This window comes from Corapipo altera, unplaced genomic scaffold (assembly GCF_003945725.1).
Source record: "Corapipo altera isolate COAL_440 unplaced genomic scaffold, ASM394572v1 23, whole genome shotgun sequence".
In the NCBI taxonomy this organism is placed as follows: Eukaryota; Metazoa; Chordata; class Aves; order Passeriformes; family Pipridae; genus Corapipo; species Corapipo altera.
Genome location: NW_020884878.1, coordinates 21,065,024 through 21,088,642, shown reverse-complemented (window position 1 = coordinate 21,088,642; position 23,619 = coordinate 21,065,024). Strand labels below are relative to the sequence as shown.

At 38.9% G+C, this 23,619-nt stretch overlaps 1 protein-coding gene across 3 annotated transcripts; it reads right to left on the bottom strand.

Moving 5' to 3' along the window:
• Positions 1-891: 891 nt before the first annotated feature.
• On the bottom strand, positions 892-23,417 carry LOC113944643. 3 transcript variants are annotated; one of them, XM_027638033.1, is made up of 8 exons: positions 23,167-23,417; positions 13,011-13,132; positions 11,805-11,943; positions 10,830-10,951; positions 9,004-9,114; positions 4,407-4,513; positions 2,960-3,050; positions 892-1,103 (listed from the first exon to the last, which is right to left on the bottom strand). In XM_027638033.1, the coding sequence occupies exons 1-8, from the start codon at positions 23,183-23,185 to the stop codon at positions 987-989; spliced, it is 828 nt and encodes a 275-aa protein (XP_027493834.1). In that variant the 5' UTR covers positions 23,186-23,417; the 3' UTR covers positions 892-986. The 3 variants fall into 3 exon arrangements, with proteins under 3 accessions (XP_027493834.1, XP_027493835.1, XP_027493836.1); XM_027638034.1 differs by having other exon boundaries at positions 10,875-10,951; XM_027638035.1 differs by lacking the exon at positions 23,167-23,417 and adding an exon at positions 21,977-23,145.
• Positions 23,418-23,619: the final 202 nt, after the last annotated feature.

Here is a 23,619-nt window from a genome sequence, read left to right as displayed (position 1 = left end):
AACTTTTTAACAGTGCTTCTAAATTTACAATACACTTAGTTCAAAACTCCTGAAGTTAATATTTTTGCACTTGGATTATTAGTGTTTGCTAAAACCCAAAACATTCTTCAGCAGACTAAAAGCTTCACATCCTTAGAACGTAAAATCTAAATATAAATGTGGTGGGCGTATGTGGATCTTTTCTCTCTGAGGAGGCTCTGTTACGAATTTCCAATGTTTTACGCCATCACCAAGCCTCTGCTAAGCCGTGACACCTGTTCAGAATTTTCAGCTTCTTAACCCCTTATTACACTTCCTACCATCCCCAGCAGAAGTGCAGAAGGTGGAAGAGTTCCATTGTCCCAGACTTGCTGTATTAATTCTCAATGGCTCCTTGGTGTCTTTTAGTATTTTATATTAATATCCACCTTAAGGACAACTAACTAAATGGATGAACTTGCTTCTCTCATAACAGACACTCTGGTTACCAAGCAGACCCTGGAAAGAAAACCTACAAATTCCATAGGAGGAACACTAAAGATAATACTGCTGACAGTAAATATTATTACTGATAATAATAAATGGTCTATACCAAAATGAAACAGCACTACAGCTTTTAAGTAACATTATGCTAAATGCATTCTTATCATTCATATTAATAACGATGTACTATTCTTAGGTTTGATATATTTAGCAAACATTGGCAGTGCACAATGCTAGTGATGAAAAATTCTTTTAGCATCAGTATGTACCCACTCTTTCTACTGTTTCTGCAAAAATTAAACCATGAGCGTATCTCCTAGTTAAAAGTCAAAATACTCTGTTGAGGTAAATGCCTTCTTAAGAAAACCTGTTTCCAAAGACTCTTTTTCATTACAAACCACGTGTATGACTCAGATTAATCACAATATGAATTTTGACCTGATTTATTCACACAAATCAATCCAAATTCATTTTAGACCCAAAATATATGATATTATAAGGATACTAGTAAATTTTTCCAGGTACTAGAGAATCTTGTATAAATGTATCTGTTCAAGTGCTTCTCTGTCAACATCCTTTTCCATATACACATCATAGTTTAGCTGCATCTCTTCGACCCATTGGCTGAGCTGTACATCTGTCTGAAACAACGAAAACAGATCCTTAAATTAACACCATGTTGAGAAACAGCAGGAGTTTCAAGGTCACTGCAACATTAAGAAAGCAAGACATAATATGAGAGATTAGTCATTCCAAATTATGCAGCAATGATAAATTCATTTCTGGAAATGCCATTTTAACTTATATAGGCGAGAATGAAGACAATTTTAAAAAACTATCTCAGTCAATAATCTAGATATTTTGCTAGCATATTACAACTGCCTCTCTATATGCATTTGTATAAGCCTCAAACGTCCTGATCAGAGGACAACATTTTGATAGAAGTGCTGAGGGAGCAGCTAACAGTACCACGGCAGAATCACAAGTATTTTCTTGTTTTACATCCAGGAAGTATTGCATTAAGACTACAAAGGACTTCTCAGCTGCTGCGTGACTATGGCTTGCTCCAAGAAAAGGTCAAATGACACCACTGCTGCTCCTGGGGCTGAGGATCTATTTCACACATCAGCACAGAGGCAACAAGTGATTCAATTTCTTTAAAGCTGACTACTGTGGTGAGCGAGTCACTTTATAAATAACCTTGTCATGGATGGTCAGTGTTTTGTTTCCTAACTAAAGCCAGGCCACATAATTTGTCTAGGCATCTCACACATTACCAGTGACTGATGGTAGAGTGGACAGAGAGCAGAGGTTGGTCCATCAGAAGCAGTTACTACTCAGGGAGCAACACCAGCACAGGGCATTCAACATCTTTGGAAGATGCACTGTCGTTGTGTCTGTTTCTAATCGCAATTTAAAGCCGATGTCACTGATTCAAGACTCCTGATGGTAATCACTTGGCTAGCTGGGAGACCACATCTCTCCCTAATCTGTACTTCCAACAGCTCATACTGTCATATTATGAGTACTTCTCTGTGCTGACAGCAGGTTAAAAAATAGAGTATCCTCAGGGATTGTCCTTCTTTAATATGTCCCTTTCTCTCAGTTTGTCACATTTCAAGGCAATGTGCAAATGCAGAACTAAATAAAGACAAGGTTTTGCCTCTAGAAGTCTCTAAATACATCTGTATTTCTGAAGTTCTACACCTATACCTGAAAAAACTCTGATGACAGTGTGCCCAGATGGCCAGGAAGGCCAATGGCATCCTGGTCTGTATCAAAAATAGTGTGGCCAGCAGGACCCTCTGTACTGAGCACTGGTGAGGCTGCACCTCAAGTGCTGTGACCAGTTCTGGGCCCCTCACTACAAGAAAGACATTGAGGTGCTGGATTGTGTCCAGAGAAGGGCAATGGAGCTGGTGAAGGGTCTGGAGCACAAGTCCTGTGAGGTTTTTAGCCTGGAGAAAAAGAGGCTCAAGATCTACCTTATTGCTACCTGAAAGGAGGTTGCAGCAAGGTGGGGGTTGGTGTCTTCTACCAGGCAACCAGTGACAGGACAAGAGGAAATGGCCTCAACCTGTGCCAGGAGAGGTTCAGGCTGAATGTCAGGAAGAATTTCTTCACTGAAAGGGTGATTAAGTATTGGAAGGGGTTGCCCAGGGAAGTAGTAGAGTCACCATCTCTGGAAGTGTTCAAGTGTTTAACCTCCCAGCTAAGGTATTTTTTTAATAAAACACATGATAATAAAATGATTCATGCAGTGTATTGATATAGGCAGGGATTTTCATTTTACAGGTGAGGACAATCAAAGTACAGGAAGATGTCTTGGTGGTCAACCTGGACATAGAATCCAGAGTCCTATACCTTTTAACCTTTGCACAAAATTAAATATCCTTCCTTACAGCAATACTGGCAAGCAGCTAATCTCAACTAAAGAACTGCCATTTTGATAGAAAATGACAAAGTGTGTCGGCTAAAACTGGCTGAGGGAACTTACCTGGAGCTTTGAAAGTGATTCTTGAAGACTGGGAACTGTCACTAATAAGGACCCTCTTTTCCTTATATTACAAGCAATAAATTCCCAAGCTCTGAAACATATTTAAAAGTAGGTCACCAATTTTTAGGGGAAAACTCCCCACCTTTGATATAAAATGAATCTAACATAGTTTATTGGTAGAGGTAGACTAAGCTTAAAGACTTGCCATACATGCTTATCAGTCACTATTAATATCTAAGTAAATATCTTTGCATGAACAAAATCAAGCTTCTTATTAAAAACACAGGAATATATGGTCTTACAATGTCAGATTTAGTAGCTTTTTAACTCTGATATATACATGTATGCCATTTGGTATTGTCAACACCTTCATTCTGAACTAGGATTAAACATTGACATTTGGCCCCTTTAAACTTTTGGGTTTGAAGAAAATCCAGTCTCTAAGCACAGTATTCTATTAAGCTTCACAACAAGTTGCTCTTTACATAAATACCTTGCAGTCGTGACAAAGTACTTCTCTTAAGATATCAGTAATCAGAATATTTAAATATAGCCCCCAGCATTCCTTTTTTCTGATTTTGCAAGTCAGATAATTTCTAACAGCACAGCAATTCAGTCTAAAAAGAATTTAATTTCAAGCAATCTTCAAATGTAATTTGTCTTCACACTACTAATGCAACACTAAACCACTATCCCCGAGTTACCACAGAATCAAATGAATTCTCAGTCATGTGTCTGGAAACGTATCTCCTTACATTTTGAAACAACCACTGCCCTTCACCCATCCACTCTGTGCCTTTCTGGTTGACATTACCACCTAGTATCCAGGGCAGTAGAACAAGCCTTAGCTGAAACTAAGACTTAGCTGGGACAGTGGAGACACAAGTACTCCTTTTTGACTGCCCATTCTAAAGGAACAGTAACTTCGGATGATCAAGTTATTTGTATCTTAAACTTATGCTGCTGGATTAGCAAAAGCTTTTCTGTGAGGGTCTTGTACCTGAAAGAAAACCTTAGCCACGTGTTTGTTTGCTACCACATGCTTATGAAGATATATTAGAAATATTAATAACCATGCATTGCAGTGCATCTATATTAAAGCTCTGACATCTACTAGTTGAGTGACCTGTCTTCTTCTGAAGATTAAGCTTTATGCTGATATACTAATTTCAGATCCTTTAGCAGCAAGATACTTGTTTAACAGATCAGTGCAAAAATTCAGGGCAAGGTCTAGGTAAACAAAGCAGCAGTGTTTAGTGAGTTTAACAATACATACTGCCATTACACCTTAGCAGTGTAACAATTAAGTGTAGGCAGTTTAAAACAATTACCTGATGTAATTTATGTATGTGACTTCAAAAAGCACAACCTTAAGGTTTGCCATAACTCACAAGGTTACACACACATTGCCAAAGAAATAGATAACTTGTCTGGACACAGAGCCTACCTGACCTGTTCCTGTCTGTCAAGAAAATATTCAAAGACATTATTCATTACAACAACATCAGCCTTCTGAAGAAGTGAAGCCTGAGTACAGATGTCTGCATGAACCACCTGAAGGAGAAAATTTTCACAAGGCATAAATTAAGAGACAAATACAGCCTCCATGTAGTCATGAAGCTTGTCAGTGTAACACAGCACTTGCTACCACCATTTTGAACCAGTCACAAAAACAGGCATTTCACTGGCTTCACAGTAGATAAAACTGAAGTAAATAACCAGAATAACCTTTAAAAAATTTTAAAAATTTTAAAAAGAGATTTATCCAATTAAACCACTTAATCCATTATGTAAAGTGAAATAAAGTACATCTGAATTTTGGTCTGGAACTCTGTGTGCCATGTGATGGCTGTTACATTTCACTTGCCTCTATTTTATGACAAATGTTCACCAATTTCAGGTAAGGAGCTAAGCTAGTTGAAGCTATTTTGAGGATATTAAAAAGCATCTCACAGGGTCAGTGGATTACTGAAAGATTATAGCTAGAAAAGACACTACAGACCCAGACTTGACAGCTGAATTCTCACAACACATGTTGGGACTGGGAATGCTGGAAAGTCAGGATGCTCAGTGTCACTAGATGACAGCAAATGCTTTACCTTACTAAACAACTACCTCTCCAGTCAGCATAGGAGGAGCTGTTTTGATTTCATCTACCTTCACCTAACAAAAAGGATATTAGCACATCATGTCATTTTTCAAAACAGGTGAGACAGGAAAATATAGATGTTCATTAACATTCTGACAAGATGTGTTTGACTTCCTCTTAAAGACAAAGAAGTATATCAGTCTGACTCGATGACCCTCATCCTTGTGGGTCGCTTTCAAGTCAGGATATTCTATTATTCTGCACCCCCAATCTGAGGAGAAATATAAATCGGAACAACTTTTGAAGGGATAAGTAGTAATCAGCATGGATTCACTAGAGGTAAACCATGCTTGACCAAACTGATTGAGTTCTATGATGAAACAACTACTTGGAGGGGAGAACAGTGGATATTGTCTACCTCGACTCCAGCAAAGCTTTTGACACTGTCACAACATCCTCATAGGCAAACTCAGGGTTTGTGAACTGGATGAGTGGACAGTGAGGTGAATTCAGAACTGTCTGAACAGCAGAACCCACAGGGTTGTAATCAGTGGCACAGGATCTAGCTGGAGGCCTGTCACTACTGATGTCCACCAAGGTTCGATACTGGCCCCAGTATTGTTTAGCTCATTCATCAGTGACTTGGATGGAGGGGCAGATGCCTCCTCAGCAAGTTCACTGAGGACACAAAGCTGGAGGAGTGGTTGATAACCCAGAGGGCTGTGCAGCCCTTCAGAAGGACCTCAACAGGTTGGAGAGACAGGCAGAGAGGAACAGACTGAAATTCAGCAAAGGCAAATGCAGGGTCCTGCACCTGGGGAAGAATAACCCTGGGCACCAGTACAGGCTGGGGGCTGAACTGCTGGGAAGCAGCTCTGCAGAGAAGGACCTGGGGGTCCTGGTAGAGAGCAAGGTGTCCATGAGCCAGCAGTGTCATATGGCCAAGAAGGTCAATGATATCCTGGGGTGCAGCAGGAAGAGCATTGCCAGCAGGTCGAGGGAGGTGATCATGCCCCTCTACTCAGCCCCAATGAGGCCACATCTGGAGTGGTGTGTTCCATTCCAGGTTTCACAGTACAAGAGCTCCTGAAGCAGCTCCAGTGGAGGGCCACAAAGATGATTAAGGGACTGGAGCATCTCTCTTAAAAGGAAAGCCTGAGGGAGTTGGGCCTGTTCAGCCTCAAGAAGAGACAACTGAGAGGGGACCTCATCAATGACTGTAAGAATCTGCAGGGAGGGTGTCAAGAGGATGGAGCCAGGCTCCTCCCAGTGGTGCCAAGCAATAGGACAAGAGGCACCTGCTAGAAACTGTTGTACAGGAAGTTCCACCTGAACACGAAGAAGAACTTTACTGTGTGAGTGACTGAGCACAGGAACAGATTGCCCGGAGAGGTTGTGGAGTCTCCCTCTCCGCAGGGGAGATATTCAAGAACCATCTGGATGCAATCTTGTGCCCTGTGCTCTGGGATGACCCTGCTTGAGCAAGCAGTTGGACCAGATGACCCAATGTGGTCCCTTCCAACCTGAACCATTCTGTGATTCTGTGATAAGAGGCAGAAAGTCAATCTGAATATTGCATTCCAGAAATTTTGTTTGAAAGTGCATCCCTGTATGTTGAAAATTGTCAGAAAATCTGAACAACTTATTTTCTTTCTTGTGTGACCTATTACTAGGTTGGGCTGGGAATACACTAATCTGATGGATTCAACATTTCACATTTTGTCAAATCCTACGGAGATTGGAGAGAAAAGCTGAATGTTAGTACAGATTTTTATCAGAACACCTGTTGAAAAACGTTTTGCCCACTTAACAATATATCAACACTTGTTCTGAGGGTAAATTATGTATTTCTCCTATTAACAAAAGCTCTTTAATCTCTTATCCTTAAAGGGAAAATAATAACAAACCCATAGAATTTCTGTATAAAAATCCCCACCTGAGCAGCAGTCCTTTAATCTATACAATGAGTGGTGAACTGTTGCACCAGTGGACTTCTTGCAGCACAAGAAGTCATGATTAGCACTAATCAGCATTTCTTAATGCTCTACTAATGGTATTTCTAATATTTTAAGCCACAATTCAGAAGGATGTTTAAACTTCTGGGAAACTTTTAACGTTATGTTGATGTTTCCTTGACTTGAATGATACTTAACTTAAAATTACTCTGCATTTACAGAGTAGGTGACTGAGCTGACCAAAGTCACCTAAGCACCTCATTCTCCACAAACATATCCTCGTTCCTGTTGGGGAATGTGGGACCACATAAGCATGTGTGGCTGCAACATGAGCCAGACCAGGTACTGCTCTAGTCAAAACCCCAGTATTGCTGGGTTCTTTTTCAGCTGGACCGGTTCCCTGATCGGATTGGCTGTGTGCTGGCACAACAGAGGAACCAGCAACTGATTTTAAAACTATCCTGTTGCCCCATGGAATACACATCAAGCCTTTCACAATTACAGGCAATTTCTGAATTGAGGTCTCAAGTTTCCTAAGATCTGTTGAACTGTTTACTTTCCTCACAGTATTTAAATGTTTGCTCAAATGGAAAAAGATGCTGAGCAACCTTCTATGTACTTTAACAAACCAAGTGTTGACCAATGAAACCCAAGGTTCACTCAGAGATTTAGCCACTAAAGATATCATTTCACTTTGCTGTCCTTTGAGAACACTGTCTAATAAAAATTCAGAATATCTTGAAAACAACAATTGCTATTTAAGAAGGGTCTCCTAAAAGGTTTTCAAATTTGTGTCATAAATTATTATCAGCAATGTGATTCTCACTGTTTTTCAAGCTGGTATTCTCTCTGGAGAGGATTCATTTGGGGGTGAAATAAAAATCTAGAATTGAAATGTTCAAAGCAGTGTGATAACAGGAGTCACATGACCAAATTAGTCTAATGAGACTCAAATAGCTAAGTCCTGAGGCACTGCTTTGAAAACATATTATCTTCTTATCTTTATGCTCCAAAATGAATACTTCAGCAGAATTACAAGGTGTGAAGGAAAACCAAAAAAACCTATAATGAAGAACATATAAGGTTATGAAAAGTATACTTACAGGTCTCCAGCTCCACTGAATTAACTTGACAGAGTTCCTAAGTGTACTTTCAGTTTCATCACAATAAGGTGTTATGAACACAAAACATATGGAAAGGCCAAAGGTTCTGGATCAACTGTCAGCAACTGGGATTGAACTGAGCAACCTAATGATACTGCTTACCCTGTGTTAAATATTTTACATTTATTATTTATTTCTAGTTTAAAATTCTTTGATTCCCAAGAAATTACTATACTCAGCAATTTGTGTGAATTCTTTCAAGAGCACATGCATATAAAACTGGATTAAAGCCAGTATTATACCCAGCATATTCTACTTACCAACTTTTGCTGGTAACAAAATAACTGGTATTCTCCAGAAAGGAATTTTTTTCCTCATTAAAATATTAGTAGTTATTCCCATAATGGGACTAGGGACGTGGTTCCCATAATGATATCACATTGTTTGAAACACATTTTGTTTGTGGAAGGTACATATACACTGACATTCTATGAAAGGCAATACCAATAGCTCTTAAGTCCTACAAACATCCTTCTGCTGACAACAGCAAATCACAGATGTTTAGTTGTGTTTAGTAACAGAAATTCTTCATACACTTCAGTTTCACAGAAGTGAGTGGCAATAACATCATTGATTTCACCGGGAGAAACAGATATATCTGTTTTGTGTGAGCCAACGGGTAAGTCCATTCAGGAAAAAGGCCAAGTGAATCATATTTTGATAATTTCCCTCTTCCGCTATGAGATTTTTTTTCCCTAATGCAAAGCCTTTGTTTCAGATCAGCACAAGCAAAGGCAGAAATTTCTAAGAATGCTGATTTACCAGCCATTCACATAAACAGAATACCTAGTACATGGTGATTAAAGGTACATAAACTAAAACATTATATTTACTTACCTTTATTCTGTCAATGAACTCATATTTTGTAATCATAAGTTCTTGCAACTTGCAAAAGTCTGCATTCATTTCTACTCCATACAGCTGGGATGCTGAGCTATAAAGATAACCCTACATTAGGAAAAGGAAATTTAGTAACTGCAATGCCTCTAAAACAAGTTAAAATTTTTCAATTAAAAAGAAAAGAATAAAACAGAAGTTAAGATTAAAAAAACATTTTAAAACAGGAAGTTGAGAAATGTCTTTCAGTGGACGTGATGTATTTTTCAGAGCTAAGCCCCTGATTTGGCAATTCCCACTTACATCTCTTAAATTTTAGTAAGAGATCCAAAATGACACATCAAAATAATAAAAAGAAGAGGAAAGTTCCAACTTCAATTGCAAAACAGTTGGAAAATAATCTAAGAAGGAAAAAAGCTGTACAAAAAACAAGTTATAAAAATAGTGCAAAAGGAAAAGAATGCATAATTTTGTTTCTTGGGAGAATGGAAGAAGAAAATAGCACGAAAAAAAGAAAACAAAAACATGAGACATAACATATAGTCAAAATGAGTGAAACTAGAGGACAACGTACATGGGGTATTTTGATACAAAGTCTTTGTCAGCACCTCTAAGTTATTGTATTACTAACATTTTCAGATGCTTCATAGAGGTACATATGGGGAAAAAAAAGCTAAATTATGCCTTAATAATAAGCCCCGCAAAATAGCTTCGGTTTTGGACTGAGATTTTGGAAAGTTGCTGGAGATGTTAGGGAAAGAAAAGTACAAATACTTGAGCATACAGGGCCCTAAAGAAGACTCTGCTTTAAGTGCCACTGTCTCCACTGAACATAATAATTACACTTTGCCAACAATGGCAAAGACAAGCAAACAATACTGAAGATACAGAGTATCTGAGATACCCATGTAGTACAACTTAATTATTAATGTTTTCTGAAACCACTCAACTCAGAGAGTAGAAAAGCAACCTGCGAAGGTGAAGTCACCCCTCCTCCATGGCAAGAACATATTATAAAGGAGAACTCTTTTTTAAAAGAGCGTTTTATTTGAGAATATCTTCTACTGTAACAATACAAGCATTTAAGTACTTCAAAACAAATTCAGCCTAGCAAAAGTGTTACCATTTAAGGACCCAATGCTGCAAATATTTACAAATGGGAGTAACTTTCCTCATTTGAGTAGTCCCAAAATTAGATTATTCAGATGAGTAGAATTACATGCTCAAGTGTTTCCAAGACTGAGCCCTAAACAGCCACTGACTTTTTTAAGAAAATAGTAATGTGTGTTTTGCATTGCTGTTGGCCATATGTTGCACCAGCCATGCCAAAAGCAATCAAAATTGCACTCAAGTTTCTCAATGAAGTATTTTATGTGCATTTTAAAACACAGAGCAGGACAATATGTTTTTGCAGACAAGTTCATATCAAAGTCTTCCTTTGTATAATTTAACAGTTTGTCAGCTTCATAAAGGAATTTAACATAATGAATCTATATATAGGCATGGTCAAGATATTAGAGGACAAACTTACTTATGAAAGAGGCAGCAGGAACTACCAAAAGAGCAGCATGTGTGACAGCAATATGCTATTCTGTTGGACAACAGACTTTTCCTGTCCATAAGCAAGATCGTTTGTATTCCCTCTTGTGAGGAACACAGGAAGAACTGAAATTGCTAGTAAACAGCACCTTATACTATGCAGAGAGTCAGATCAGAGGTGCCTCTCAGAATGACCCATCCAAGATGGAGTAAAAGAGTAGGCAGTCAGAGAAGAGGGAAAATATTTGTCACAGTAATAAAATATGAATTCCTGTGCTGGAAGTTACCGCAAATAGCACTGCACCAAGCCTGGAGCCAACGTCAACCACTACCTTTCCTGTCAGGTCAGGCAGTACATGTTGATAAAGAAACTTCAGTTCCATGAGGGAAAAGGAATGCGAAATAAACTCTGGGAAATAAGAACAGAACAAAGGTGTTGGGTGGGCAGTACTAACTACTGTGTTATTAACCAATGAAATAATAACCTGAGGAGTTATCATCACTGAAAACGCGCATGGTTTCCTGTCTGAACTAGTGCTGGGGACTCTGGAACACCAGGGTTTGCAGATCAGAGGTAGCCTGCCAGGTAATCTGTCCCAAGTCTGGAGATTCCTTGCCTTACATGGAGAATTTTGAAATCCTTCATGAAACTGAATTACCTTTTTCTGCAAGTGACATATATTAAAGAATACAAAAAAAGTAACTTTGAACTGTTTAACTGAAAAAGGAAACATGGTACCTAAGGCCTAACACAATTCATGCAAAAATTTTTATGAGCATACTAATAGCTTTAAATTTCAACTCCAAGGTTTTAACGAACAGAAGGTTCATCATATAAACCATTCCTTCAATGCCTGTGCTATACTGGCAACAGCACTGATCTGTACCACACCACACACAAGCTTTAAGACAGATGGTGCTTTCTACTGCTTTTCAGCATGTGAGGCGAGGCCAAGGTTACTGCATGGACTCCTACAGTATTGTCTTCCTCTCATGTCTTCCTTTCCAGTGGTACATAGCCCTGTCTCTTACATGTCCAGTTTTTGTGGGCAACTAGCATCACTCACATACTGCAAATGAATTCCACTTACGTGTGCAGGAGTCTCCTTCCACTGGTTATGGGAAATAATTCTGGCCTCTGTACTGCACCGGTCTGGACAAAGCCCTCCGTCAGCCAGATGTTGTGTTGTCCAGCTGAGTCACTGCACAAACCAGTTTAGTTAAACTGAACTTGTTTCTCATGTTCCCAAAAGAGCACTTACCTAAAGATGCAGTTTTGTATGAGCCACACTCTGTGCAGTAGCTCCTACTCATTTTCCCTTCCTCACACAATGAATCAACAACATCATCATCATAAAGGAATGCATCAACATGAATCATGGGCAGTGGATGCTGGTGTATCTGAGAAGAGGAACACAATCTTAGAAAGGCATAACCAAATCTCTTAATTTCACTTACACTGTCACATGGTTAACTGCCCCACCATCCTACCCTTCCCAAAATACCCAAGATCCATGTTTTTCCCTATGCATAAGTTACAAATCAAAATTAAACAAATCCTGCCTGTAAACTGGACCATCAAATTCCACTGAAATAACCAGTAAGTGGAAGTTGACAGAGGAAAGCAAGCTGGTTTCGATAGTTGGGTAGGGGACCTGACGTGAATTTGTCTCCCTTGTGCTTACTTGGCTACAGAGGAGGTACAGGGTAAAGGAAGCTTTTTCTCTTCCTCTTTAATGAGGAGAATGTAACTTAAATTTAGGAAAAAGGGCAACTTTGCTTCTCAGCCTCAACTGACTATTCTCATCTTCATGCCTTATGCCTCAGTCTAGAAATGTCCCTGATTAACATGGGTGTCACTTTCAATCAAAAGAATACCAGTTGGGATGCTTGCCTTCTCATCACTTCAAGAGGCATAATATTCATCCTCCTACTCCTTTTTCCTCCCTTTTCCAGGCTTGCTGTGTGGGGTCAATCCACTTTTTCCACTGAAAAGCTACACATCACTTTTCTGGGAAATGCACTTGTATACTGACAGCTCAAGTAGAAAAGGTGCTCTCCCCTCCCACAGAACTCACAGCCCACCTCTTTCTGAGCCATCAGAATCTGAAAAGAGCTGGAAATAATCCTGGGCTGCCCACATTATGGCAACAGTGAAACACTGGCCCTGCATTTCTGTTTTCTTTAAGGGTGCTATTAGAGTTTATTATGGAGTTAGCATTAGAGAATCACTGTGACAGGTGCCATACCACACAGAATGAAAGCTATGTCAAATAACTTATAATCAAAGTATTAAGAGCTATGAAGCAACTTTCTTGGAGTCAGGCAAACATGCAGAAACAAACTTGAGAAGCAAACTGAGATTTCCCATACCTCAATCCAGTGCTCATTATTAAGAACAACTACTAAAAATGAAATCAGAATAAATTATGTGGTTCAGCAAAAGCAGACCGTAACAATGAGCTTACTTTCTGAAGAGCTTGATGTTCCGAAGTAAACATTGCCTCAATGGGTAAACGATTCCGCAAATCTTCAGCAATATTTTTGAGCACAACATCATTGTTACTCACCACAAGCTCATCAAAGTCATCTATAAATCAAGACAAACAAAAACAGCTGCACAATCATATGTAGATCATGTGGACTAAGTGATGACCAGTACAATACAGTTGCAAGACATAAACAACACCAGATGGATAAGGTTTTTTATTCAAATGCATTTTTCAGCCTTTGTTAGCTTTTCCAGCCAATGAGATTTTTGGATTGTAATAACTTTGCCACTTAAAATAAATGCAGTGCTTTTCTGAAATCTCAAATTATTTTCATATTTATAAACTCATAACTTACATATGATGGTCTGGGCTGCCACCAAAGTGATACTGTTTCAGCTTAAGATATAAAAACATCAAAGATGTTTTTGAACTATTGGAGAAATTATAAAACTCATAGTTGCCCAAATGCGGGCTTTTTTTTTTTTTTAATATGCAAGTTTCTTTTTATACATACCATCTTTCTAATAAAGTACTTAAAAAAATCAGGGAAAATGCAAGTTCAAAGTTCAACTCACAATACATTCTACATGACTTAAACTATCAAAATATTTCAAATGGGAAAGAATATAGGAGTGGATGTAAACCACTACAGTTTTGCAAAGCCACATTGTAAATTTTTGCTGTTTTTCTAGGATGTCCCTGCATTACTTCAACACAATTTTTTTAAGACATCTAGAAAAAAGATCGAGAAGGAAACCTTGTGAACTCGCTAATCCTTTCTTCCTCCAAGGTTGAATCAATAATAAGTGTCACTACTTCTCCAAAACATTCTTTAAAAAATAATTGTTAATGCTGGAGACTCCACAACCACCCTTAGCAATCTATTACAGTGCTTGACTACCCTTACTATTAGAAAGGAATACTTTTCTTAATTACTGATCTAGATTTCCTCTGCCACTATTTAAACCCAGGACTCTCTGCACTACTAGCAACGAAAAAAGAAAAGTTTGTTCCTCTCCCATTATACAGCAACTATTTACTTCTCTGAAGACTTATCATGTGTCATATCAGTCTTCTTTTCTAAGAAGAAACAATATTCACCTATCCAGACCTTTCCTGCATTTTTTTTCTAGAAGTGTGATCATTCTCAACACTTCTCTTTGGATCTTCTGGGCTCTCTCATCCTTTATGACCTGCAGTATCGAGAACCAGACACTCCAGCTAAAGGTTTATTTGCAAGAACCAGACTTTTCACATCTTGCAGTCAATATCCTGCTTACACACCCCAGTTTTAATGTTAAGAGTATGATGTTCCTAACTGGCAGTCAGCACGAGATCTGCTGTACACCTTACTCTGTTCCTTTTCTGTTACGTTTTCCTCAAAAGAAGGACTAGATAAAATTTCTTTTTGTCTGGACATCTCACTGCTCTGAGGATGCTGGATTGGTTCTAAACTAAGGCACATCTCAGGTCAAAACTACATACCTGTAAAAGAAACAAAAAACAACAACAAAAAGCAATCACAAATCTAATCCTGAAAAAATATACCAAACCCATCTATTAATTCTTGTCTAAGAACAGACATATATGTCCTCTCTTTCCCACCCCTTCTGGTTTGTTTCTTGTTCTGTTTAGACTGCCACCATGTTGGGCAGTGAATGTGCTTTTTATATACACTTCCATTACTCACAAAAAGAAAATCTGACAGCTTTTACAGGTGTTTTAAAAAAAGATAATGCTTGCTAGCATTGCTGTTCCAGGTGGGAACACTAGTACAGAAATGTTTGATGGCAAGCAGGTTCAAAATAAATCTATAGAACATGCTACAAGTTTCTCTGTACTAATATACTTCACCTTTCCTGTGTATCACAGGAAATGCTAAAAACAGTGAGAAATTTTAAGGCTAGTATAGGAAAGAGAGACCAGCTAAGCTTTTAACTATGAAATGCTTCTGAAATGCTTTTTGCTTAAGTACTGGAGTGAGAATAATATGATTAAAGAAACCCTCATTCATCGGTGCAAGACGCTTTCTTAAGAGTGCAAATGTAAATGTTTTTTTCGACATGTCCCAAAATGAACTCCAAGAAATAATCCTGAATCCCCCATAATAAGCACCAGAAAATTTAAATTAACTGTATTCCCTTAAGATATATTTGGTTTATATTTTATTTAATATACAGCAGTAATGCTCCAAGGCCCCGATGGGCCATTACCATTGGCAGTTGTTATATGACAGGAAGACAATTCACTGTTCCAAAGCACTCACAGCTAAGTTCTCCAGAATCTGACCTTTTACACAGACGCAGACTTTGCACTGAGGAAGGGATAGAGACACAACAGGTGCAATGCAGCATCTCCAGCTCGTCAGCATTTTACTTTGAAACCTCTAATGAGCACCTATCCTGTTAAACTCATGGTCATCCGACAACTTACAATTTTGTTATGAACATCCCAGAAGCAGTGAGTGATTTTTCTGATCAGCTCAGGGAAGATTTCTATAGATATGATAAAGCACAGAAAATAAACCCAGATACCATGGGAAGGGAAGGTGGCAAATCTAACTGTAGCTTAACTGGGACCATCAGCACCACAAGACACCCTCAGAGTGCAGAGGCGCCAGTTTGCTGAGGTGGATAATGTCTGAGGAAGCAAGAGGAAAAATCGTGCTACAGACAGAACAAGAGAGCAGAAAGCTGATATTAGCAGCTGTACAGATCAGTGCCTGTGGGCAATAAGCCCCTACATCTGGTGCTTGCTTTAAAACAATACTATTACTATGCAAGAGAGCTCATCCAGCTGTTATACTGCCTGTTAAGAGTATCAAATTCATATATAGCGTTTAATGAAATGCAGAAAGTGTTCCTAGACCACCAGGCCTGCCATATCACACGGGATGAATGCAGAACTTCAGCTCTCTTCCTCCCAGAGCTGGTGCCTCAATAGGATCTGCTCCCCCATGGTCTATGTGACCTTTCCTGGTCAACATTAGTGGCAGACAGCTCTCCAGACTATTCAGTGTCCCAGCTCTACTGTAGAGAAATGGACACCTTCAGTGGGAGACAGGTAGCACATTCATCTTCCTCAAATCCAGAATACGCCTTCCCTGCCTTGACTTTGGTTTATGCAATACCTGTCACAACACTGACCATCGTACATGGGGCCCTCTGAGCTCTTCCTATGAAACAAAGTATGATACACACAAGTTCTTGTATGTTCTGTATGACACAGGTCCTAGGGAAAATCTTACAACACATATGCAGCTCAAAAAACTGTTGAAACACTGACACTGAAAAACAAATGACAAACGGAAATGCTCCTTTCCAACTTTCAGTTAATACTGTAAAGTGTAACATGTAGGAACAGAAAAGGAGAAGGAGGTCTGAAGGCACTCCTTCTGAGATGACAAAATGGCAGCTGCAGCAGAAGCTGCATATGCAACACTCCACACTTGCGGGTAGAGTCTGTGAGTGAACTCTGAGGCAGAGAGTTGCCTCGCTCCTGTCAAAGCAAGAAATAGCAACAGCTACCACAATAACTCATTTACTTTTGCAGTATGTAAATATTTGTAGATTGCCATCAAGTAGGAAACACGGGTGCCAAATACGAAAATACACATCTCTGCCTCTGCTGCTACAGTTTTATCAACTCCACCCCTGTGCTTAACAAACTGTTCACTCTTGAGAATCTCAGCATCCCCTTACAAAGAATCTTCAAAGAAGAAACAAAAATAGAAAACTATTTTTGATACCATTTTAATGCCTGTTATATATATGAAATGGAAGCAAACCCATGTTCATTGAACAGACAACTAAGCAGGAAATGTGCAGTTCATGAAACACTACAGGATGAATCACAATCATTTGTTTATGGAGGAAGTCTGAGTGTGCAGTGTTTGTATTTTACTTCAAAAACTGGTTCCACTGGATCTATTCAACATGCATTTATAAAATTTAATTTGCACATTGCAAAAAGCCTCATTAACACCCTAGTCCTACTCAGCCTTTCTACACAAGCTAAGAGACTATCACAAAGCCTTACACCAGATACAGCACCGCTATATCAACATCTGAACATCCTGGCACTGCAAAATACATGATTGAAGACAAGTACAATTTCCAAATGACAACAGAAGATTACATGTCATATGGAAAGAAGAGGATTTAGCAAAGGCAACCATAACAGCAAGCACCTTATGGTCTTCTAGATATATACTCAGACTCACTGAAGTAAAAAGCAAATATTAACACCCATGTAACTTAATATGAGTTTAATTTAATAATTCAGTGTGTTTTAATAATACTGAACAAGTCAGGGAGGAAGTACCACATCTCTAAAGCTTTACTATCGCCTCTTTTGGCTAAACAGTTTGAGAAGCAAAATGTGACCTCAGTATACCAAGTACTTCAGGAACTCTAAATATTATTTCTAACCCTAAGCATACTCAGCTATTGGTAGAATGTAATTGGGTTTTTGAATAGAAATATAACCAGAACTTACTTCATTAGTTCTCTAAGTCTTTTACATTGATTAATTGAAAGAAACTTTTAAGTTAAATTTTAAACAAGGTAAGTCACATACCTACTTTACAATCAATAGTTTTCCCCACCACTACTAAGTTTCAGTGACTAACAACTTAGAAGTAGTTGGTATTCTTGAGACCTCTCTCATGTCAGTATAATTTGTGACAACATAGCAAATTAATGCCTATTCTCAAAGTTGATGATTCACAGGTAACACCCCATTTTACTTTATCAAATAGAATAGTGGAATAATGTGACAACACAATGTTATTTTTATCTCTTCTGAAAGGATATTTTACTTGGATAAATCACTTCTACCAATCTGGATATGAAGGCCTGTACTAAATTGCTTTTTCACAGACACACACACACAAATAAATACTTCTTACATTGCAGAACCCCAAGTTTTCATTCTTTTTAAATATACTCATTCCACTTCAGTTTCACTTGCAGTGACAATAGTAAGGAATCATTAAAAGAGTCAAGTTTTTTCTTACACTGTTTCCTCTTCTTTTGTGAAAATATCATTTGATAACTTTACCTAGCAGGTCTGAGAATGTGCTAATGCCTAGATAATAAAGTACATAATTGAAAATGCAGTACAAACGTGGTCTGTTCCTAAAAGTATGATGAGAAGTTTCTTCTCTGTATGCAGAACTCTACTAAAGCAGCACATCCTCCATAGTCCAGTTAGGTTAATTTTGTCAGATACTTCTTCATTGCCTGTTAAAAGCCTGAATCTAAAGCACTGACTGCCCTCAACTTTCAAGTCACAAGACTAAATTGTATGCCAGACTCTTGGTTGCTGTACTAGTTTGCTCCCAGTACAAGTAAATCCACAAGAAAAACATGATTTGTACTTAATTATATGTTGTTTCTCCTTAACTTAGATTTGCAATGATTTATTATTCAATTATTATTTTGAGTAATAATTTTGATATTGAATATTTTGAGTACTGTATGAATAATCAGCACAGACTGGAAAAAGTTTGTAAGATTGTTTTATTACACTGTTACATGACTAAAAAAAAAGTCAAAATTTAGTATTAGAACAGTCTGTTTTAGTCCTGCTGAAAAAATATTTCTTAACCTATTTTACATCCCACAGCAGAACACAAAAAGCATAAAGGATCTCATCACCTTATCTGTGCTTCACTGACATTAACTTTGTAACAGACAGGCTTTGTAATCTGCATTAAGGTGCTAAGTACAGCAAAAGCATTCAGTAGCTGCCAATAAACAGAATGGTTTGGTGACTTCAGTCTCAAAATTGAAATTCATATTCCTGTATTTACTTTCTCTGATTTCCTTTTCTCTGTTCATGTATACAGATAGCTTAATCAATTCTGCTTTCACTGGTTTTCTCCTCCAGCACCCATTTGTACCAAATGCAACCTCTTCTGATACTGAAGATTCTTAAAAGTTTGGGCAGTGGAGGTGCGAATATGACAGTGGGAACATGACTATGCACAAATTCTTACAGAAGCTACACATCAAATGCTGGGACCTCACTGAGGGGGATCTTCAGCAGGGTTTCCCCAAGTGGTTTGAATTAGCTCTTGGGCTTCACCCAGGTTTTCTTAGCCAGAACTTCTGGAACATGGTTATTGCAGAAGGATATTAAGGCATTAATCATCCTATTATAAGAAAGTTAAGACACCAAAGATTCCTGTTCTTCTTTCCAACTCTTATTATTTAATTTGATTTGAGATCTAAGACTAAGTCAAAAGAAAAGCTGGAATACAAGTCACCGTGAAATGACGTACATTTCACTGCAGTGTGTGGGAAGAGCTGGCTGATTGTGAAACAGCAAAGCAATGTTGCTAAGCAGCTGCTTTAAAACAGTCTTCTTCCATCACATATAAAAATTTGGAATTTCTAAAATTCACAATACCCCAAAACAGGGGGGAAAAAAAGCAAAAAAAAAAGCAGCATGACTGGTTATTTTATTTTGTATTCATACAAAGAAAAAAATTAATAGAATCTTGCATACACTTACATTCCTGTAATTACTAAGGAAAGTTTGTCAGAAATCATTGGAATGAGAATGTGTTCAACATTCTCTCCGTTCAAAATATGTAAGAGTCTTTACTTTAGATAAGATAACTCTCTTTATTATTAAAGAATTTGTCTCTTCCATGGAAAAATTTTTCAATAACATTCCACGCATTCAGCGTGCAAGTCAGAAAACAGTAACCAAGTTAAAGGGCTATGAGGATGATTAAGAGACTGGAGCATCTCTATTATGAGGAACACTGATCAAGTAAAAGTGATAAATAAGGCTGTCTTTGCAACAACACTAATCCTAAAGGGCAACCACTTCATACAGAGCTTAACTCTAAGGACGCATGTACACTTAATAATTGAGAGACAGGTGTGAGGGAGGAAAAAAAGCCTGACTACAGCTAACACTGGAATCATGCCCAGTCCTCCTCAGTTAGAGGTAAAACTATAAGATCAACATTTTGACAGAAACAGGAACAGGATGCAGTAGAGGAAGGGGGGGAACCCTTTTACCACAGGAAAACTATTTGTCTGTGGAGATACCATTTTTGTTTACATTTATCCTATCCTAGTTTTCATTCAGAATATTATCTCCCCATCCCTACAACTTTTTTTCTTTTGTTCATCAGAGGTTTGTTTCTTTCCTACATCTGTATTGCCAAAGACTAGGCTTTTATTTTTGTGTGGCACACAGACCTGGTAACATTTTAACATCTCCCATGAAACAAGTTTTCTCTCTGCACAGAGAGAACACCATATTCCCTAGCTGTATTCAGGGTACAGCAGCAGAAACCCCTACCAGCTCCTCACTATCCTCAGTCCAACCAGTATTAATTATCACGGCACTATCTAGGCGTTATAATGGGCAGTATAATTATCCAAATGCAACAATTCTGAGGGGAGGGAAAATACCCCACAGTAAAAGTTACTGTCAAGGATGCAGCCAAAGAAGCAGGTCAGAGAAACAATACAAAAAGAAGCATCATGAAGAGTGTTGTGTTGGGAACGTCACCCGAAATATTTGCATCTCTGAGAAAGCTGCAAAAAGGCTGAAGGAATGCGACCTGTAGGACAATGGCTCTGCTCACTTACTGTTCAATGCTGTAAGCAAATAAAAGCAGTAAGGGAGAGATATTTCTCTTGTACTCCAGTCCTGTACTCATCACGGTGACAAAAAAGAAAACTGGAAATAAACACGACCATTCAGACAAAGCAGACTGGACAAACAGGAACAGGTTCATGCCTCAAAGAGGCAATGAAACAGATCCTAATTGTTTAACGATGAAAAGTTCTCATAGATAGGCATAAAGCTTTCTAATTCCCTCTCCTCTACCACATATCTATATGTAAACATATATCTGTGTTAGAGAGGGAGACTGCAGCACCTCAAGAGAGCACAAGAATTGGGCAAACATTAATACTTTTCCTTAAAACATCATAATCAATAGGTTCACCAACTGGTAACGTCTACATGAGACCAGATTCTATAGACTCTAAATTTCTCCACAAATGTGGCAATCTGGGAAATAAAATTAGCCTAAGTCACATGTCCCAAATGATACACCTGGGAACAAACAGAGTTACCTATAATTTTATACTGCATCAGCACTTCACAAAACACAATCACACAGTGTAAGCAAATGCCAAAGATGCAGATGCCTAAAATGCAACTTGATTTCTCAGAATATTAATTAATAGCATCCAGCCAGGATATTAACAGTGAACTTTTTTTTTCTGAAAGACAAAATTAGTATAAATTATAATTAGAGCACAAGCCTGTAAACGAAGGATCTTAAAGCAAAAAAGATTTTGAAGATGGCCTGTCAAGGACACTACAGAGATGAAATTATAATTAGTTCAGCTGCTTGATTCTGATTGCCCTATATATCCTGTCCACTCTGTCCTCTGATCTGCAGAATATGAGTTGAAAAGCCATTGAATGATAACTGCAAAGCTAATTATGTTAGTTAAAGATGATGTCCATAGTGAAGCAGCAGCAATCACTATTGATGCAAACAATGTAAGAAAGAATAGAAGGACACAAGATGTATCACTCACAAAGTAGTTCAAAATTTGGAAGCTGATCTACACTTTAGCTTGTATCTTAATTATGAAGAGTAAATATGAAGCAAAAATATGTTTCCTTTCACTGAAAGACCCAGGCACGGATCTAGATCACTAAAATTCAGAAAAAAACATTTAAGAGATCATGATCTAATAAATGCTAGAAACCATAGCATATTATCTTTCACAGAAACTATGAAAAATTTTGGAAGCTACAGCATAAAAAAAATTTGAAATGTATTCATTGACAAAGGATTTTGGAAAGTTTACATAAACTACATAAACTATGCCATTGGCTAAAAATGCACCATAATAGAATCAAAGCAGAGAAAATAATAAGTACTAGATTCCTACCTGAAACTGTTCAGCATTTTCAAGTTTCACTAGTAAGTTCCCATGTGCTTTACTGTATTTGTAAAGGAGTCAGGAAGCTGAGAAAGCCATATGTGCACATCACCCAAACTAATAATAGTTTATAGGAGCTGTGATGATTTTTGTTAAGTGAAGAAGCAATATGAACAACTGCATATGAAATCCCATGAGATTTTTTATATTGGAGCATATTGAATCTCTAACAACATTATTTACAGTAAACCAAGCACTGTTTAGCAAGCAGAGCATGCTATTGCATTCAGACAAGGACTCAAAGATGAAGGGATGAAGTACTGCTTACAGCAGATTGCTCTAGCATTGTGTCTATAAACATAGACATACAGATACGTATAGATATACATATGTGTGTACATCCATACACACAGAAAATAACAATGTTTATTTACAATTAACACTAACTACTTCCACCAAAATTAAGCCTTCAGGTCTCAGGGAGTTTCATCCCTGCTCTAGTCATGAAGGCTGACTCACAGATGCACTGAAACATCTGGCAATGTCTCTGCTAGGAAAGAACCCCTTTGGGTGGGAGGGCTGTGTGCCCATCATGGATGGTAAATGCTTTTCCCAATTGATTCCCTTCCCGTAAATCCAGCAGAGGGCCCACTCCGCTCAGAAGGATCTCTCCTGCCTCTCCACGTGAGTGGCCGTGGGAGCCGCAAATCACAAGGCAACAGTGAGTTTGCAGTTCCAAGTACCTGGACAGCTGGACAACTACTTGGTGTCAGAGCTGGCCTTTGTACCACAGTGCCCGTCCGTTTGCTTATGAAGGTGTTTCCCCCCTAAAGTGGAAGTGCGGGAGAAAAAGACCTGAACAGGAAGCATAACCCTAGCACTGCAGGGCATGACTTGGGAAGTAATGTGTCATATGAATATCTCCAACGCATGATCATCAGGGTTAACTGTCCCAGCAGGCAATAATTAATAAACAGGACACACACATACTGGATGCTTGAGACTGGATCAAAGGACCAGAGGGGCCTTTGATATTCCTATCTGCAATGGCAAAATGCACCTATACTCTGAGACTAAGCAGCAATTAGTCAGTTTATTCAGCACGGCGCTTTGTGCTCATAGCTTTAGTGCGCTGCCTAAACTGAGGCTTTCCGTGTCATTCTTTGGTTCAGCAGCAAATTAACAGCTTGTGCACTGACCCACATTTCCCTTCTTCATCTGCCACAAGATGCTTGATTGCAGCACGTTGATGAAATTATATCAAGGCACAAACAAGAAAGCTACCAGAAAGCTGTGTTAATTTCAGATGACATCAAATGAGGAAAGCAGTGTTTGTAAACGGGCTCAAATCGTCACTTCCGAGCTTGTGAAAGGCCGCTGTGAACACGTGTGGAGCTGAACAAGCCAAGCCCTGTAGGCGCGGCAGAGCCAGGGTGCCTCCGCACGGCCCTTAACGCCGCGGGGCTCGGGGGTCACGCCGGGCCCGCCCCGCAGCGCCGCCGGCCCCTGGCACGGCCTTGGGCACCGCTCGGCACACAGCGGAGGGTGCGGCCGGTGCCAGCCGGTGTCCCGAGCGTCCCGCGGCCCGGCAGGCCCAGACGCTTGCGCGGGGAGCGGCGCCCCGCCCCGGGCACGGCGCCCCCCGCCCCGGG

Excerpts from the sequence above, each read along its gene's own strand:
- LOC113944643 (XM_027638033.1), bottom strand. Across the intron at positions 10,952-11,804 it reads ATACAAAACTGCATCTTTAG|AGTTTATTTCGCATTCCTTT; the intron begins GTAAGTGCTCTT and ends CTTATTTCCCAG. Across the intron at positions 3,051-4,406 it reads GACAGACAGGAACAGGTCAG|AGCTTGGGAATTTATTGCTT; the intron begins GTAGGCTCTGTG and ends AATATGTTTCAG.